Consider the following 18146-nt stretch of genomic DNA (forward strand, 5'->3'; position numbering starts at 1 on the left):
TATTAGCTAATAATAATTAGCACACTACATAGTCTATGGCAGTGACCCAAAGGCCAAATACTGTCAGCTACCTGTTTTAGTACATAAAACTTTACTGGATCACACCTACTATATGAGAGTTTTGAGTAGCTGTGACAGCTTAAAATATTTACTAAATATTTACTAAATTCAACAACAACAAAAAATTAAACCCAAAAACCGACAAAGGACTTAAAGAGACATTTTCAAAGAAGATACAGAAATGGCCAATAGACAAATGGAAAAATGCTCATCACAAATCATTAGAGAAATGCAAATCAAAACCATGATGAGGCACTGCTTCATATCCATTAGGAAGACTATTACTTACAAAACCTTGAAACTAACTAATGTGGAGAAACTAGAAACCCTTGCACACTGGTAGTAGCAATACACAATGATTCAATTGATGTGGAAAAGTCCCTCAAAAAATTAAACATAGAATTCCCATCTGATCTAGCAATTCTATTCCTATGCGGATACTCAAAAATACTGAAGCCAGGGAAGCAAACATACCAGTAGATCCATGTCCATAATGGCATTACTCACAATAGATGGAAACAATCCAAATGTCCATCAACAAATGATCAAACAAAATGTGGTGTGTGTGTATATATATATATATATATATATATATATATATATATATAAAGGCTGCATATTATAAAATATAATATTATGCAGACTTTAAAGGAAATGAAACCTGGGGTGCCTGGGTGTCCAGTCAGTTACGTGTCCAACTCTTGACTTCAGCTCAGGTCATGATCTCATGGTTCGTGGGTTTGAGCCCCACTTCGGGCTCTGCACTGGCAATGGGGAGCCTGCTTGGGATTCTCTCTCACTCTCATTCTCTCTGCCCATGCCCTGCTTGTTTTCTTTCTAAAATAAATAAATAAATTTTAAAAAAATAAATGAAATGTGATACATCCTACGACATGGTTGAAGAACCCTGAAAACATTATAAGTCAAACACACAAAAAAATACTGTCTTATTCCATTTACATAACTGGAATAGGCAAATTCATACAGACAGAAAGTAGAACAGAAATTACCAGGGATTGAAGGAAGAGGAGAATGGAGAAGGGGAAATAGGGGGAGAATTATAATTTAATAGAGTTTCTGTTTGGAATGATAAAAAGTTCTAGAAATGGATAGTGATGATGGTTGCACAGCACTGGGAACGTATTTAATGCCATTGAATTGTACATTTAAAATGATTAAAATATCTAATTTTATGTTATCTATGCTTTACCACAATAAAAACATTACTGGGGCATGTGGGTGCCTCAAATTGGTTAAGTGTCTGGCTCTTGATTTCAGCTCAGGTCATGATCCCATGGTTCACTAGACTGAGCCCAAAATTAGCACAGAGCCTGCTTGGGATTCTCTCTCTCACCCCCTCTCTCTCTGCCCCTCTCCCACCCTGCATGTGCATGTGTGCATTCTCTGTCTCAAAATAAATAAACTTTTAAAAATGTACTAAATGGCCCATTATAAGCAATTTGCTAACCCTTGGTATACAGCAATGAAAATGAACAAAACTACTGCCATGTGCAACATCACAGAATAATTGGCAAGCATTTACTGAGCAAAAGAAGTCATATCCAAAAAGAACATCTACTGTGTGATTTCATTGTAAAGCTAAAGATGAGGAAAACTGATCTATAGTATTCGAGTTAGAATTTGTAGATACCTTTACACAAGGCGGGGAATCGTAGCAAGAGGCAGATGGAAGAACGCATGACAAAGGCAGGGTTTTGAAGTAATATTCTATTTCTTAACTTGGTGGGTTTTCATTAATTTTTTTTTTACCTTTACTTATTTTTTGAGAGATAGAGGGAGACAGAGCATGAGCGGGGAGGGTCAGAGAGAGAAGGAGACACAGAATCCGAAGCAGGCTCCAGGCTCCGAGCAAGCACTCACCACAGAACCTGACGCGGGGCTCGAACCCACCAACTGTGAGATCATGACCTGAGCAGAAGTCAGACGCTCAACCGACTGAGCCACTCAGGTACTCCAACTTGTGGGTTTTCAGACTACTATGTTCACTTTGAAATTCATTAAGCAATACAGTAACTGTGCACTTTAGATATAAGTTAATCAAAGGTTACTTAAAAACTAAAAAGACAGAAGATCAAATTATACTGAATGAATACTTACACTTATATAAGTAAACAAAATCAGATAACTTATTAGTAATCATCTTCCCAAGGGTAAGATTACAGAAGACTTTCACTCCCTATATTTATTTTAATTTTTGAGTATGTGCTACTATACAAGCAATAGAAACACTAATGACATCTGTCTTTAAATAGAGGTAAGTCTAGGGGTGCCTGAGTGGCTCAATCCGTTAAGAGGCTGACTCTTGATTTCAGTTCAGGTCATGATCTCACGGCTTGTGAGATCGAGCCCTGTTCTGGGCTCTGCACTAATGGCATGGAGCCTGCTTGGGATTCTCTCCCCTTCTCTCTCTCTCCACCCCTTCCCCACTTGTGCTCACTCTCTTTCAAAATAAACAAACATTTTTAATTTGAAAAATTAAACAGAGTAAATATTCTAGACTAAGTTATGAATTATCTACTTCATCTTTTCATTCACATAGTAGTAGTACCCACACTACCACAAGATGGGTCAAAACAAGAGTAGTTTGGGGTGGAGAGAGGGTATGTGTTTGTAGTAATTTAGAAGATGGGGACATAAGTCCTCTCTCATCATTAAAAAAAATTTTTTTTAATGTTTATTTTTGAGAGAGAGAGATAGCATGAGCGGGGGAGGAGTACAGACTCCTGACCTAAAAGCAAGATTACATTTCTCTTACCTGAGTTATGCCAAAATTCAAATGAAATAGGGTATGTAACAGACAATACTTTAAATAATAAAGAAGCATGTAAACACTACTTTTACTATCTTTATTATACTCAGTACATTTGTTGGTTGACTAATTTAAATCCTTATACTCCTGAACTGCATGCACAGTTGTACGTTCATGATTTTTCTTTATTTAAGTTATATAAAGCCACTGATTTTACTTATTTAGTCCTTAGTATACGCCTACAAAAACTTCCAGGGAACAAATATATTCATTTTCCTACACATTTTCTGCTAGCAACTTTAAGTGTCACAATTAACAAAGTTAACAAGTACCTTTAAAAATCCTACAATAGGGGGCGCCTGGGTGGCTCAGTTGGTTAATTAAGTGTCCAACTTCAGCTGAGGTCATGATCTATCTCACTGTTCCCGAGTTCGAGCCCCGCATCGGGCTCTGCGCTGACAGCTCTGAGGCTGGAGCCTGCTTCGGATTCTGTGTCTCCCTCTCTCTCTGCTCCTCCCTCACTCAAGCCCTGTCTTTGTCCCTCAAAAATAAACATTAAAAAAAAACATTTAGGGGCTCCTGGGTGGCTCAGTCAGTTGAGCATCCGGCTTCAGCTCAGGTCATGATCTCATGGTTTGTGGGTTCAAGCCCCATGTTGGGCTCTGTGCTGACAGCTCGCTCAGAGCCTGGAGCCTGCTTCAGATTCCGTTATCTCCTTCTCTCTCTGCCCCTCCCCTGCTCGCACTGTCTCTCTCTGTCTCTCAAAAATAAATAAAAAGCATTTAAAAAAAAAATCCTACAATAGATTTTATTGTGTGCTAAATACTAAGAAACCAAAGGGACCATGAAACATCAGAAAACAGCCCCCAGATTAATTCTCTCATAGGTCACTATCACTGAAAGGAAACTTAATTAAAAAAAAATTTTTTTAACATTTATTTATTCTTTGAGAGAGAGAGCGTATGCGCATGTGCAAGTAGGGGAGAAATGGGGAGAAAGGGAGTCACAGACTCTGAACAGAGATCCAGGCTCTGAGCTGTCAGTCAGCATAGAACCCGACGTGGAGGTCAAACTCATGAACCTCAAGATGATAACCTGAGCCGAAGTTGGACGCTCAACTGACTAAGCCACCCAGAAGCCCCTGAAAGGACACTTTCTCCTGTGTTTTAACTCAGCAAAAAAGTCACATTTGCATTCACTTTCTAACTTCAAAGCTTATTTCTAAAGGAAAAACTTATTTTTAATGGCACCTAGCTGGCTCAGTCGGTTGAGCATCCAACTTTGACTCAGGTCATGATCTCGCAGTTCGTGGGTTTGAGCCCCACATCAGGCTCTGTGCTGACAGCTCAGAGCCTGGAGTCTGCTTCAGATATTGTGTCTCCCTCTCTCTCTCTGTCCCTCCCCAACTCGTGTTCTGTTTCTCTCAAAAATAAAATAAACATTAAAACAATTTTTTAAAAACTTATTTTCCCATTTAATTGGGAAAGTTTTGAATCCCATGTAAAGAAATCATTTCGGTTTTGGACATTTTCTTTAAACTTAAGAATGTCAATTAATTTATCTTCTTTAAATTCTTCTGTATTTACCACAGGTAGCAGGTAAGTTTAATTTTCTTTGGTGCATTTTCTCTATTTTTCAAATTCTCTACAGAAAGCTTGCATTACATTCATATATGAGTACATAAGATTAGGGCACCGGGGTGGCTCAGTCTATTAGGTGCCTGACTCTTGACTTCGGCTCAGGTCATGATCTCATGGTTCATGAGTTTAAGCCCTGCATCCGGGGATTGTCTCTCTCCCTCTCTATCTGCCCTTCCTCTACTCACATGCATGGGTACTCTCTCTCTCAAAATAAATAAACTTTAACAAAATATTTTAAAAAGTACAAAAAGATTAATTTTATCTCTTTTATAATAAGAAGCTAAGATACTAAATGAGCTTAGGAGGAGTCTTCCAACTGTTTTTTTTCCTGAACTAAGGGTCACAGTTAGCAAAAAGATTTTCATATCACTCTTTAGATGATTTTCTTTATTTCACAAATGTAATTTACACTGCAGCTGTATCCTAAAAATGGTAATAGAAATTAGGTATGAGGGTTTAAAACAACGTTCTAACATAACCTCTAGGAGCTATAATTTAAAAAGATTGTTGAATTAGTAACAGTTGTCCCATTTTCTGAGGACCTACTAGGTGCAGGCACTAAGTATTTTAGAAACATTGTCTCGGTATAGGAAGTAACTTGCCCAAGATCTTAAAACAGTCAGAATTCAAGTGCCATTTTGGATATTAGGCACTGCAGTTTAAAAAGGATAAAATTAGACCTTCAGAGCTAAGAAAGAGAAAAGCAGTCCCTAACACCCAGGAGCTGGCCTAGTACTATGGGTATCAGGTAGGGTCTCGTGTATCTAGGAGCTGACCTGGCATTACAGCTAGGCCTGGTGTTCTGTTGAACATAAACAATTTCATAAAACATCAGCAGCAGATAAAGCTACTCTATGATCGTGATGGATCAAGACAAAAACAAGACACAGACAAAACATGAATGCTCTCCAAGCTATGAAATACCAAACATCCCCCTTTTCAGCCTAATGAAGCCCAACACAAGCCCAAATCCTAGAGTAAGCTATTTCCAACACCCTTTTCCTGAGATGTCATGGTTTCCACAGGGCATGTTCTCCCTGCTTCAAGGATAAATCACACCTGTTAACTACAGGTGTGAATTCCTAGTGATGACTGACTGAAAGACTGACAAAGCCCACTTAAAAAACAAGTTACTTCTCTCCCTCTCTATCGTAGCCTAAGATATCTACAGAAGAGCTGGGAAGACACATGAGTAAGGTTAGCATGTCTCTGCTCTACCTAGATAGCTGTGGAACAGTCTCCAAGATAATCACAGATTTTGGCATTTTTCTTTGTTCAGTTACCGGAAAGAACTGCTGACACGTGAATGTGCTCAAAGTTTTATTTTATAGGATGTCTAGTGTGAGCAGTTAATCCACAAAGAGAAAAAACAGGCTACATTAGCACATTAATAATTTCATGAGTATTATATAGGTCAAGGAGTAGTGTAAGTCAAAAAAAAGGAAAACCAGTAGAAAAATAGAGAATCTGTACTATGCTAGAAGTCAAAAGGCCAACTACTATGAGGTGGAGCACGGGGAATATAATAGTAGAGAAAGGAGGCAGGAAAGGTTAGGGAAGATCCTTTTTCAATAATTTAATAATTTCAATCAATAATTTAGCATCCATTTACTGACTATTCCTTACCTACCATCTAGATGATTCATATGAATGGCTTCTTAGGAACCTGGTTACCAGGTGAGTTTTAGAGGGTTTAACTATATTCTCCATTAGGAAAAATATAAACTGCAATAAAAAAAGATCTAAAAACAAAGCAAGGGATACATTTCTTAACAGTGGCTACCTTTTTGTCTTTTTAGTGCAAATGCCACTATTGTTGAAAAGAAATGTGAACTGTTTATTGCATATTTAATAAAAGATAATGTTACTCTTTTGGAAAAGGGTGATATTATGTGAATGTCCATCCATCAGAATTATTTCCTTGTTCTTTTTTTTTTTTTTAATGTATTGTATTTTGAGAGACAGACAGTAAGCAGGGGAGGGGCACAGAGAGGAGGAGACACAGAATCTGAAGCAGGCTCCAGGCTCCAAGCTGAGCTGTCAGCACAGAGCCCGATGTGGGGCTCAAACCCACAGACTGAGATCATGATTTGAGCTGAAGTGAGACGCTCAGCTGACTGAGCCACCCAGGCGCCCCTCCTTGTTCTAATCATAGAAACTTTAGAGCAGAATCATTAGGTCCAAGAAAATTGTCTGAAATGTCATTTCAACATGGTAACTAGCAGGTTTTAATGATAAAAGAAAGCACCCAAATCTGACATTTATTTTCCCTATTCTCTATCTTCACCTTCTGAAAATACACATAGGCAAGTATTTTCTGTGTTTTAAACAGGGCAAGGATGAATTATATGATATTACACAATTACAGGACAATTTTTCAAAACTCTAATGTTTTAAATGTAAACTGACTAGGAATAGATATAAAAGGATTCTATTAGACAATTTCTGTCCTTGATGCCAGGCTCTTCAGCCCCACAATATCCTGAGGAACCGGCTCTCTCTTTCATACAACATACTGGGCCCCTACTGTCAAGTTCTACATACTCCAGGTAATCAAACCACACCTAGAAAACCAGATCTCAGGCCTGTCTGCTTGCAGGAGTCATGCCAAACATGTCAGGTCATGTTCTGGTTAATCCAAAGACCCACTATGACAACCTTCTCCTTTTCCTCAAGTATTCCAAAGGGTATGGTACCAGCATTACAAAATAGAGAACCTGCCTGGTATAAAGCAGAAAGTATAAAATTCTGAAGTTCACCTAAACTCTGTTCCTGGCTCTGCTAATGTGAGTTCACTCTTTAAATTTCAGTTTCTCTATACACATGATGAACATAAAAGGTTATAGTTTTCCAAGGATGTTCAACAATTAAAAATACATCCACAAAATTATTTAACTCTTTGAAAAATGAGAGATATATAATATACATGAAAACACTTTTTATTAATCACATAGCAAATGCTGTCTTATTATCTCACTGAAGAGGATGTGAGTTTTTCTTAAGTAGCATCAAGAATGCAGAGCTATGCAAATGAACTGGTATCCAATAAATGCTTATTTTAATGAAGAAAACTCAAATATCCTTACATTAGGTAAATGAAATTTGCTGTGTTATTCTTCTCTGTTTAAAATAGTGTGGCTGCACACACACACGTAGGCCTTTATGAAAATTCAGTATCAAAGCTGAGTATGCCAAAAGCATTAAATACAAAATAGTCACTATATAAACACACCTATACACTACTTTATTAAAATAAGATATAATTTGACCATTATTATTTCAAGGCATCATCATTAATTCACATCACTACAGTCTGACATAGTGCACTTCACCTGCAGAAACAGAGTGGTTTTCAGCATATTTAGAAGTTAAGTCAAGCTGCTAAGGGAATAGCAGTGCATCACATTACTAGCCCCTTGATGGTTTACCAGAGTCAGGAAACCTTTGAGGACTGATTTAAAGACAATTCACTTCTTGCCTTTTTTTTTTTTTTAAAGTAGGCCTCACGCCCAGCACAGAGCCCAGTGTGGGGCTTGAATTCACGACCCCATGACCAAGACCTGAGCTAAGATCAAGACCTGAGCCACCCAGCAACCTCAAGGTGTTCTATTTGTTAATATATACAGTAGTTCGACACACTAGGAAAGAGGGAGAATGAAATTCTCTTATTCTTCTACATTGTCAAAGACAGCTGAGAGAGAAATAGGCTTCAAATGTGAACTCTTACAAGTACTGAATTAAGATGCAACACTTGAGAGACTATTGAATGCTGAAAATGAACTGAGGGTTGAAGGGGGAGGGGTGAGGGGGGAAAAGAGGTGGTGGTGATGGAGGAGGGCACTTACGGGGAAGAGCACTGGGTGTTGTATGGAAACCAATTTGACAATAAAATATTATGGAAAAAAAGACTGAAGTACAAAAAGTTTCAATATTCTAAAGGAAAAATATGAAACAGAAAACTATGACAATATAAACTTGGATTTAATTCATTTTTAAAGAAAAATGAATAATTTGTTTCAGTTTGAACTAATTAGTTGTGGCATATAACTCATCAGTAGCAGAACTCAAACTGAAGAGTTACCAAAGCCCATTCCAATGCCTTTTAGAAATATAAGGCAAAAAACTTTGAATAGAAACATTATTGGTAGAATGAGGGTGAAGTACGTGGTCCATGGATTGCTGAAAATATTTATACTTAAAAAATATTTTACGAGGATTTAAATATAATAGATGTAGGCATACATGTGACATTCTAAGATAAATCATAATTATGAAACACAAAGTCTGAATTCTACTTCTATCACTTATCCCTCACATTGAACTCATTTCTCTTTAAATCTAATTGCCTCAGATCTTTTTTTCCCCATAACTAGGTTTTCCTTGCCCTCTCCTCTTATCCTACCTCCCAACTCCCATTACTCAGTGTTAAATAAAATATGCTTATCCGCTTATCCTTATATATTCTGACATTCTCTTCCTAAATACTACAATGAATCTACCTTTAAAGATCTTCCCTCTATTCTAAAACACCTTCTGACCTAGACTGTTAAACTTCTTTAAAAAAAAATTTTTTTTTACATTTATTTATTTTTGAGATACAGAGCATGAGTGGGGAGGGGACAGAGAGAGAGGGAGACACAGAATCCGAAGACAGGCTCCAGGCTCTGAGCAAGCGTTCAGCACGGAGCCCGACGTGGGGCTCAAACCCACGAACAGCACAGAACTCACGAACCATGTGATCATGACCTGAGCTGAAGTTGGACACTTAACTGATTGAGCCACCCAGGCGCCCCTAGACTGGTTAACTTCCGAAGACCCTACTGTAATTAATTGGATAGTGCAATAAAACGGTGCTTCTCTAGGAAGGGATGATGGTCCTCTTTACCCTCACCAAGGATGCTTGGATGTTCCTAAGTGGTGGTACAGAATGAAGCAGTTAACAAAACACTTCCACAAACACACGGTATTCTGTTCTTAAACAGAACTCCTTCCTAGAACTCATTTGTTTTTTAAATAAAGATCTTTTTAAAGTAATCTCTACACCCAATGGGGGGCTTGAACTCAAAACCCCAGATCAAGAGCTGCATGTTCCACCAACTGAGCCAGGCAGGTATCCCCGTCCTAGAACTCTCTGAACCTCCACTGTCCTTACAATCAAAAACTATGAATGCCTGCTTCTTTCCTTAAATCCAAAGGAAACAGATTTCAACAAAAAAAATTCTAGAACAGTTTCAGCAGTTGACAGTGGTGAGACATTACAAATGAACAGATTGCTTTTTTTCCCCTTTCTAATTGACAATGTAAGTGAATACCTAATCGAGGTGTGATAGAAAAATGTTCTTTGGTAGTTACAGGAAAAAGATCTCAGCGTACAGGAGGCAGGGATGAAAGGAGGGATTTTCAAAATGTTATAAGACATCTTCTAACTTCAGTTCTCTTCTTCCATAAAAAAATTTTTTTAGCGTTTAGCACAGATTTGGAATGCTTTAATTTTTTGAGACTCAGCTTGTTCATCTGTGAAATGCTGATACTAACAGTACCTTAAATTGACAGGATAATTGTGAGGATTAAATAGGTAACACAAAGCTAATAGTACAGGGCTTGGTGCACAGGACCACGTAAAAATGTTTAAAAAAAAAATCTCAAGAATATGGTATTTTTACATTCATTCAGAACTATAAATCTTAAAAAAAAAAAAAGAAATGCATCTTTGTTTCCAGTTTGATTATAAACTGATCTACATAAGTTTCTCCTGTTCATTTATTTAACATTTCAACTTAGAAACTTGTTATACTGATTAGTGAAATCAAACAGGGCACAAGTTTCATGTTAAATAGAACTTGATAGAAAAGCACTAGGGATTCATTACAGCGATAAAATGACTGTCATGAAACTTCAAACAAAATGCCAATTTAGCTATAATCAGATGCAGCTGTTCCTTTCAAAATTAAGTCACCGTTTGTTTTTTTCTGACACTACAGTACCTTGCTTTTATTAAAAGCCTTTAACGAGGCACAGCTTTTCTGATACCACAACCTTTTGGAAACCTGGCTCAGAGGAAGCCACACACTGTTTACAGTGCTAGAAAGGATCCGTGTCGTCCCTCTAGGACAACTGTCACTGTCACTAGCACGTCCGGCTGTCTCCGGGACATGGGTCATGCAGAAGTGTACGGGAAGGCTGGTGTCTGAAACAAAGTCGACAGCTAGGGTGGCTGAAAGAGGAGACGTTTAACTGAGAACAGGATGAGGGTCTGACTGCGGTGAGCCTCTGGTCGGGTGGATCAATTCCGAGGGTACACCGCCCGCTCCCGCAGCAAAGGGACGCAGGTGTTGCCCTCCCTCGGCGACCCCACCGCTTTCTTCCTGGCGCCGCCACCCCCTCCCCTAAGCCCCCTAGTTACCTTTCTCGTCCTCATCGATGCGCAGGGCAACGGAGATGTACTCGAAGGCCTGCTTGTGGAAGGCTCGGACGCGCTCGGCCTCCCCGCCCGGCACTGGCTCCGGGGGCGAGGCCGAGGCCGGCGCCGGCGCGGCCCGGGAGCTCCTCTTGGCAGCCATGAGGGCGCGGGAGAAGCGCTGGCAGAGCCACACGAAGAGGAGCCCCAGGTGGAAGGCGACCAGACGCAGCAGCGCGAAGCCTACGAACAGCGGGTAGGAGAAGTAGTACAGGTTCCGCTTATGCGGCGACTCCGGCGGGGGGGCCGGCCTGGGGGCGGGACGGGCGGCGGTCAGGCAGGGGGGCGGAGGCCTGGGAGGCACCGGGGTGCTGCCGCCGCCGGAGCCTTTCTTCTTCCCTCGTCCACCCGGAGAATTCATTCACAGCTCCCACTGCCGCCGCCGCCATAACCCGCCTCCCGCAGACCGACGGCGACCAAGGGACGGCGGCGGCCACTGGGACGGCGAGGGCCACAGACGCCCGCGCGCCCGCCGGTCCCAGGAGCTCCGCACCTCCACGCGCTGCTCGCCGGCCCCGCCCCTTTCTCCGCGCTCGGCCAAGAGCACAACCCCTTTCCTCCTCCTGCGGTCGGTGCCTCCTGCCCCTCCCTCTCTGTGTCCTCTCAGCCTCCTGGTAGCTCCGAGCGGTGATCGCGCACGCGCGCGCACGCCCATGTCTTTCTCCGGCGCGCGCGCGCACGCCGCCGTCTTTGTTGGCCTGAGCTCCTAATGCGCGTGTGCAGCTCCCGCCCCTTGGGCACTTCCCAGCGGGACTACAGTTCCCAAGGTACAGTTCGGCTACGTCGTCCTCGGGGAGCTGTCGTTCTACCAGACAACGCGGTCCCCGGCAGTGCTTAGCAGAGAACCTTGGTCATCAACTCTGGGCGAGTGCAGCTGCTACGGCTTGGGATCGCTCTGCTGGTTTGCAGGGCTCCTATCTCGCACTGTCACCGTTTCCTTATATTTCAGCATTTTCTGCCAGTCTTACGTAGGGGATGGTTCACCTGTGTTCCATCACAAAAGTAATGGATATACCATGAAAACAATTTCAGTGTCCATCTATAGGAAAATGATTAAATACATTTTGGATTACCCATATGTAATTCTGTGGATCATTTAAAAAAGAATGAGGCAGACCTATATATACTGATAAAGGAAGGTATTCAAAATATATTAAGTGAAAATAGGAAATTACCGACCAGTGTGATAGGATCCTATTTTGTATTAAAAAGAAGAAAAAAGTAATAGGCATCAATCTGGGAATTATTATATGAGGAAGAAGCAATTGTAGAGACGTATAAACTCAAGGTCACCGAAAACAAAAATGTTAGCTCAATGGAATGAAGTGAACGATTCTAGAGGTTTAATTATGTGTTTAGACGTATATTTTGAAGAATTAGTTAGTTTGAATAGGGACATTCCTAGGTTTTGCACAGTAATTATCCCGCAGTTTACTGAGGAATCCAGATTGAGCCGTTTTGTTTTGTTTTATTTTGTTTTGTTTTGTTTTGTTTTTAATCTACTGATGTCCCTTCCTTTGGAGAACTACCTATCCATTTCTGCTGCCTGTATTCCAGTGAGTCGCAAGTACTGAACCCAGCCTCCTAGGTCACAGAAGTGGAAATGCGAGGTTAATATACTCTCCTAGAAACTGGAATCTTGGATGGACACACTGAGATAAAAGGTAGTAGGAATTGAGTGCTGTAAAGAGCTAGTCGATCAGTTCATCTCTTTGAGATCCCCAGAGCTGCCAGTTTCCTGGACTGGTCACTTGATAGTGTAACCTATCCAATAGACTATTCAGTCTCTCTCTATTTCTCTGTTTCTTTCTCCCCTTTCTCCATCTATCTCTTTTTTTTCCTCTCTTTTTCTTTTTACTTGAGTTAGCCATAGTTGTTTCTTATTGCCTAAAATTAAGGAATCCTAACTGATAAAGTCCCCATTGTTGACAGAGTGAGGTTTATAAATGCTTCATGCCAGCATCCAAGAATCTCCATATTCTGGCCACAACTTTGTCTAATTTTCTCCCACTACTACTTCCCTACAAATGTAGGTTATTGCAAAAATGACTTCGCCCTTGTTTCCCTCCAACTGCTCCCCACTCCTTTCCCTGCCTCTGTGCTTCTGCTAATTCCTCATTCTGAAATGTCCTCTCTTTCACATCTGATTTCAATTCTGGACTTTTCTCTTTTGAACCCCATAGTACTTTTATTGTTACGTGAAGTCCATTATATTTATATATCTGTTGTGTGAACAAGATATATGTAACTTATATGTAGAAAGAAAAGCAATGAAACAAACAGCATCCAGTTTAAGAAAAACTAATGTGACCAGTTCCCTGAAGCACATTGTGAGCCCCTCTCTAATCTCAATCTTCTTCCTCCCAGTCTAGAGGAAGCTGTTGTCCTGAATTTTGTATTCACTCTTCCTTTGTTTTTCATTTTAGTTTTGCAATGTCCATATGTCTTTCTAAACAGTGTATTGTATAGCTTTGCCTGGTTTTGATCTTATACAAATGCAACCATAATTCATGTATTCTTAATTAGCAGTTTTCTGCTCAGTAGTTAAGTGTTTGCAATAACTCCTTATTGATTTGTATACGTATAGTACATTTATTTTCACTGCTATGTGGTATTCCACTGTATGAATTTACAACAATTTATTTTACCATTTAACTGTTGGATATTTAGTTTGGTGCCAGTTTTGTTTGTTTTTCCTTAAACAACTTTTTAACTTGCCAAGACATGGTGTACAGTAGAGTGGATCTGGAGTCAGATTGGTTACATTTAAATCCCTGCTCCATCACTTTCTATGATCTTGGACTAGTGAGTGACTCAGCTTTCACATCTATTACATAATAATAGAGCCTGGAATGAAGTTGCTACTGGATATTTGTTGAATGAAGAATGGTTCTCTCACCTCTACACATATACTATAATCCACTAAAATGAATTACTGTCAAGTTTCTAAACATTCATTGCTCTTTCCTAGGACCATACTTATCCTGGGATCATTTTTTTCCCTTAGAATTGCTTCTCCTCCTACTTCCACTGTCAAAATCCCTCATGGCTTAACGGTAGTATTATCTTCTTTTTTTTCAATATTTATTTATTTGAGGGGGGAGGAGCAGTGAGAGAAGGAGAGAGTGAGTCCCAAGCAGGCTCCATGCTGTCATCTCAGAGCCCCACACGAGATTCCACAAACTATGAGATCATGACTTGAGCTGAAACCAAGAGTCAGATGCTTAACTGACTGAGTCATCCAGGTACCCCTGTAATGTTATCTTTTCGATAAATCCTTCCCATATCACCTCCAGCAGAAATGATCCTATTTCTTAATTCTTATGACAATTTGGTTGTGTTACTCTATGACTCCTCTAATACATTGCCTTGTGTGATAGTTATTTAAATACTTTATTACCTCCTGATACAGATGATAAACTTATTTCAAGGCAATGACCCACCGTACCCATTTTGGCTTACTTTCTGCACCTAACCTGATGCCTTGCTTTTAGTACTCACTTAATAAATATCAGAAATCTGAGGGATGCTTGGGTGACTCAGTTGGTTGAGCTTCTGACTTCAGCTCGGGTCATGATCTCATGGTTTATAGGTTTGAGCCCCATATTGGGCTTTGTGCGGACAGCTCAAGGCCTAGAGCCTGCTTCAGATTCCGTGTCTCCCTCTCTCTCTGCCACTCCCCTGCTTGTGCACACACTCTGTCTCTCAAAAATAAATATATACTTTTTAAAAATTAAAAAATAAATATCAATAATTTGAAAAACAATTCAAACTGGTAATTGTTGTAAATATCTGTTGCTGTGTAATAAACCACTCCAAAAATTTACTGGCTTAAGTTTACAGCCATTTATTTACTCATGATTCTGTGGATGAGAAATTTGGGCTGAGTTTAGCAGGGCACTCTTCTGTTGGCCTTGCCTGGAGTCATTCATGAGGCTGTTAGTCATCTGATGGCTTGATTGTACCTGGGTGACCTAGCTATCGTTATTCACATGTCCAGATGGTGGTGGTAGCTGGCCACTGGGGCATGTGTCTCCTCCAGCAGGACATTCCAGACTTCTTTACATAACATCTGGCTTTCAAGAGAGCATGAGTGGAGGGGCGCCTGTGTGGTTCAATCGGTTAAAGTGTCCAACTTCAGTTCAGATCATGATCTCATGGCTTGTGAGTTCATGCCCCATGTTGGGCTCTATGTTGACAGCTCAGGGCTTGGAGCCCCTTTGGGTTCTGTGTCTCCTTCACTCTCCGTTTGTGCTCTGTCTCCCTGTCTCTCAAAAATAAATAAACATTAAAAAATAATTTAAGTGGTGCCTGGGTGGCTTCAGTCAGTTGAGCATCCTACTTTGGCTCAGGTTATGATCTCACAGATGGTTGGTTCGAGCCCCACATCAGGCACTGGGCTGACAGCTCAGAGCCTGGAGCCTGGTTCAGATTCTGTGTCTTCCACTCTCTCTGCCCCTCCCCTGCTCATGCTCTGCTGTCTCTCAAAAATAAACAAATGTAAAAAGAAAGATTAAAAAAGTAATTTAAAAAAGAGCATGAGTAGAAGTGCAAGTTCTCTTAAAGTCCATACCCCACGGCTGCACATTGTCATTTCTGCTGCATTCTATCATCAAAGCAAATGACAAGGCCAACTCTAAAGCAAGAGATGGGAAATAAACTCTACAGTTGATGGAGGAGTGCCAAATTCAAAATGCAAAGGGGGAACTGCTATATGGAATTATTGTGGCCATCATTGCAAATAATCTACCATAGTGATTATGTGTAGAATTTCCTTTTATCTCAAGTTAAATCACAGATGGGTTACTCATCTAAGAAGACATTTCCCAACCATTTTGCTGAATTATAAAAACCTTCTTAGTTTTAATCATGAGGTAAATTAACACACCTAATTTTAGGAGACAAAAACAATGATGGTGATGATAGTACTAGTGCTAATATTTATTGACTCCATATTCTGAGCTAAGCAGGTTAAATTATACTGTCTCATTCAACCATCACTATTTGAGTTAAGCATTGTTGTCTACATCTTTAAAAATAAGGCACTTGAAGCTCTAACAGTCTGTTACTTGCCCGGACATCACATATTAATGATTTACACTACTTCACGGAGTTAAAGTAAAAATGTAGGCTTCCAAAAAATGTTTTCACATAGTCTGTTTATATATTATTAATTATGAAATTAATATATCTTCAGCCCCTAGAGCAGGCAGGAGTGATCTTTTTTTTTTTTTTTTTTTTTTTATTCCTTGGCATCCAGGTGTTGAGTCTCTGGCCTCTGGTCTCCTGCTTGCTAGGTCTCTGCTGTTCGCTTGTGCTTAATATTGTGTCAATATACCTGTGCCAATTTTTTGGATGGTAAAACTATGGGATTGAGAGTCAGAAAGAGGGGTTTGGTGTTCTGGTTCTGCCAGTCATTAGCTGTGTAATGCAGAACATGTTCTTTAACTAGTTAATTCCTCTGTAAAATGAGTGGAATAAGAATTAAATTACAAAATGAAAGAATTCACTTAAACTCTCCATCATAATATCTATGATATAAAAAAACCTCAATAAATTTTGTTTCGTCTTTTATACCTACAATGCTGTTTCAGAAATGAGACTTTCATGGGATCTCAATTTTTAGTAAACTCAATCCACATTTTCTGCCTCTTGGAATTATACCCCAGTCAAATCCATTTCTGAATTGAAATCTTCCTAAATTTGTTACAAGAAGAACAGTGCCTCGTTGTTATCCTGGCCTTAGAATCAGCTGGACTGAAGATCCTAACCGTTTCAGCCATTTAACCTACTGTGTGACAGCTTCCCAGTTTATAGATAGTAAGGATTTGCAGGACACTTAATCTTGAATGGAATCTGGGCCAGTTTCACCAGGACAAAAAGGAAGAGCTGAGTGCTGTGCTAACTAATCCAGGACATTTGGTCATTTTATCACTTTAACCCATTAACGTATTTACAAAGCGACTATCACCAGGTAGTTTTTTTGGCTTTTTTAGCTCTACTTCTCTTCTAAGGAACTCCTCAAACCTTCAGCTTAAGAGATACTGGATTCTTTGAAGTAGGGCCCAATGACACATATTAAGGACCTCTTTTCAGAAAACTTAAGGGAAACAAAAGACATGGTTGGAGATGAGAAAGGGAGGAGTACAGTAACAGTTGGGGGTTTATTATCCTGTAGCTGTGTTAAGCAAAAACCTAATTGTGGGGGATTAATCATTTCTCTGTATTGAGTCCACATTTTATTCATTTACTTGTTCAACAAATGGATATTAAGCACTGACAGCAGGCCAGGCAATGAGTAAGGTGCCAAGGTTATAGGAAGGACTAAAATCAGATTTATCGTCTAATACAGTAACTAAAAAACTCAAGTAGCAACTAGCAACAGCGGTGAGACATGTAACATATAGGAGTTCCAGGTGTGGGTGTGGAATTCAAAAATGTATGTATGGTATGAATGATGAAATTTTAGAGAAATCAGAGTAACATCCTTTATGAAACAGGGCAGCTGTTGGGGCGCCTGGGTGGCTCAGTCGGTTAAGCGTCTGACTTACAGCTTCGGCTTAGATCATGATCTGACGGTTCATGGGTTCCAGCCCTGCATCGTGGGCTCTGTGCTGACAGCCAGCTCAGAGCCTGGAGACTGCTTCCATTCTGTGCCTCCCTCTCTCTTTGACCCTCCCCTGCTCGTGCTGTCTCTCTCTGTCTCTCAAAAAAACAAAAACAAAAACAAAAAAAACCATCCCAAACAGAAACAGGGCAGCTGTTAATCAGCTCCAGCTGATTTTTGTCTTTCAAGAATATGTGATATACTGGAGGGCCTGGGTGGCTCAGTTGGTTAAGCATCCAACTTTGGTTCAGGTCATGATCTCGTAGTTGGTGAGTTCGAGCTTTGCGTTGAGCTGCTAACAGTTTGGAGCCTGGAACCTGCTTCGGATTCTGTGTTTTCTCTCTCTCTGCCCCTCCCTCACTCACATTCTGTCTCTCCTTCTCTCTCAAAAATAAACAAACATTAAAAAATTATAAAAAGAATATTGGTGTACTATTGCCAGATTAAAATTTTTTTTCTTCTGCTAATATTTTATTTATTTTTGAAAGAGAGAGAGATAGCACAAACAGGGGACGGTCAGAGAGAGAGGGAGACACAGAATCTGAAGCATCCTCCAGGCTCTGAGCTGTCAGCACAGAGCCCAATGTAGGGCTTGAACCCTTGAACCTCAAG

General features: G+C 40.1%; 1 protein-coding gene across 5 annotated transcripts in view; it reads right to left on the reverse strand.

The window, feature by feature from the left end:
* The window catches only part of SPAST (spastin), a 53032-nt gene extending 41500 nt beyond the window's left edge, over positions 1–11532 (reverse strand). For 2 of the 5 annotated variants that reach the window (XM_029937993.1, XM_029937992.1), the window contains exon 1: positions 10874–11528. In XM_029937993.1, the coding sequence (XP_029793853.1) occupies positions 10874–11288 (415 nt within the window). In that variant the 5' untranslated portion in view covers positions 11289–11528. Of the gene's footprint in view, positions 1–10873 lie in introns of all 5 variants that reach the window. The other 3 variants (XM_029937991.1, XM_029937990.1, XR_003908006.1) reach the window with 2 other exon arrangements.
* Positions 11533–18146: the final 6614 nt, after the last annotated feature.

This window comes from Suricata suricatta, chromosome 4, assembly GCF_006229205.1.
Source record: "Suricata suricatta isolate VVHF042 chromosome 4, meerkat_22Aug2017_6uvM2_HiC, whole genome shotgun sequence".
In the NCBI taxonomy this organism is placed as follows: Eukaryota; Metazoa; Chordata; class Mammalia; order Carnivora; family Herpestidae; genus Suricata; species Suricata suricatta.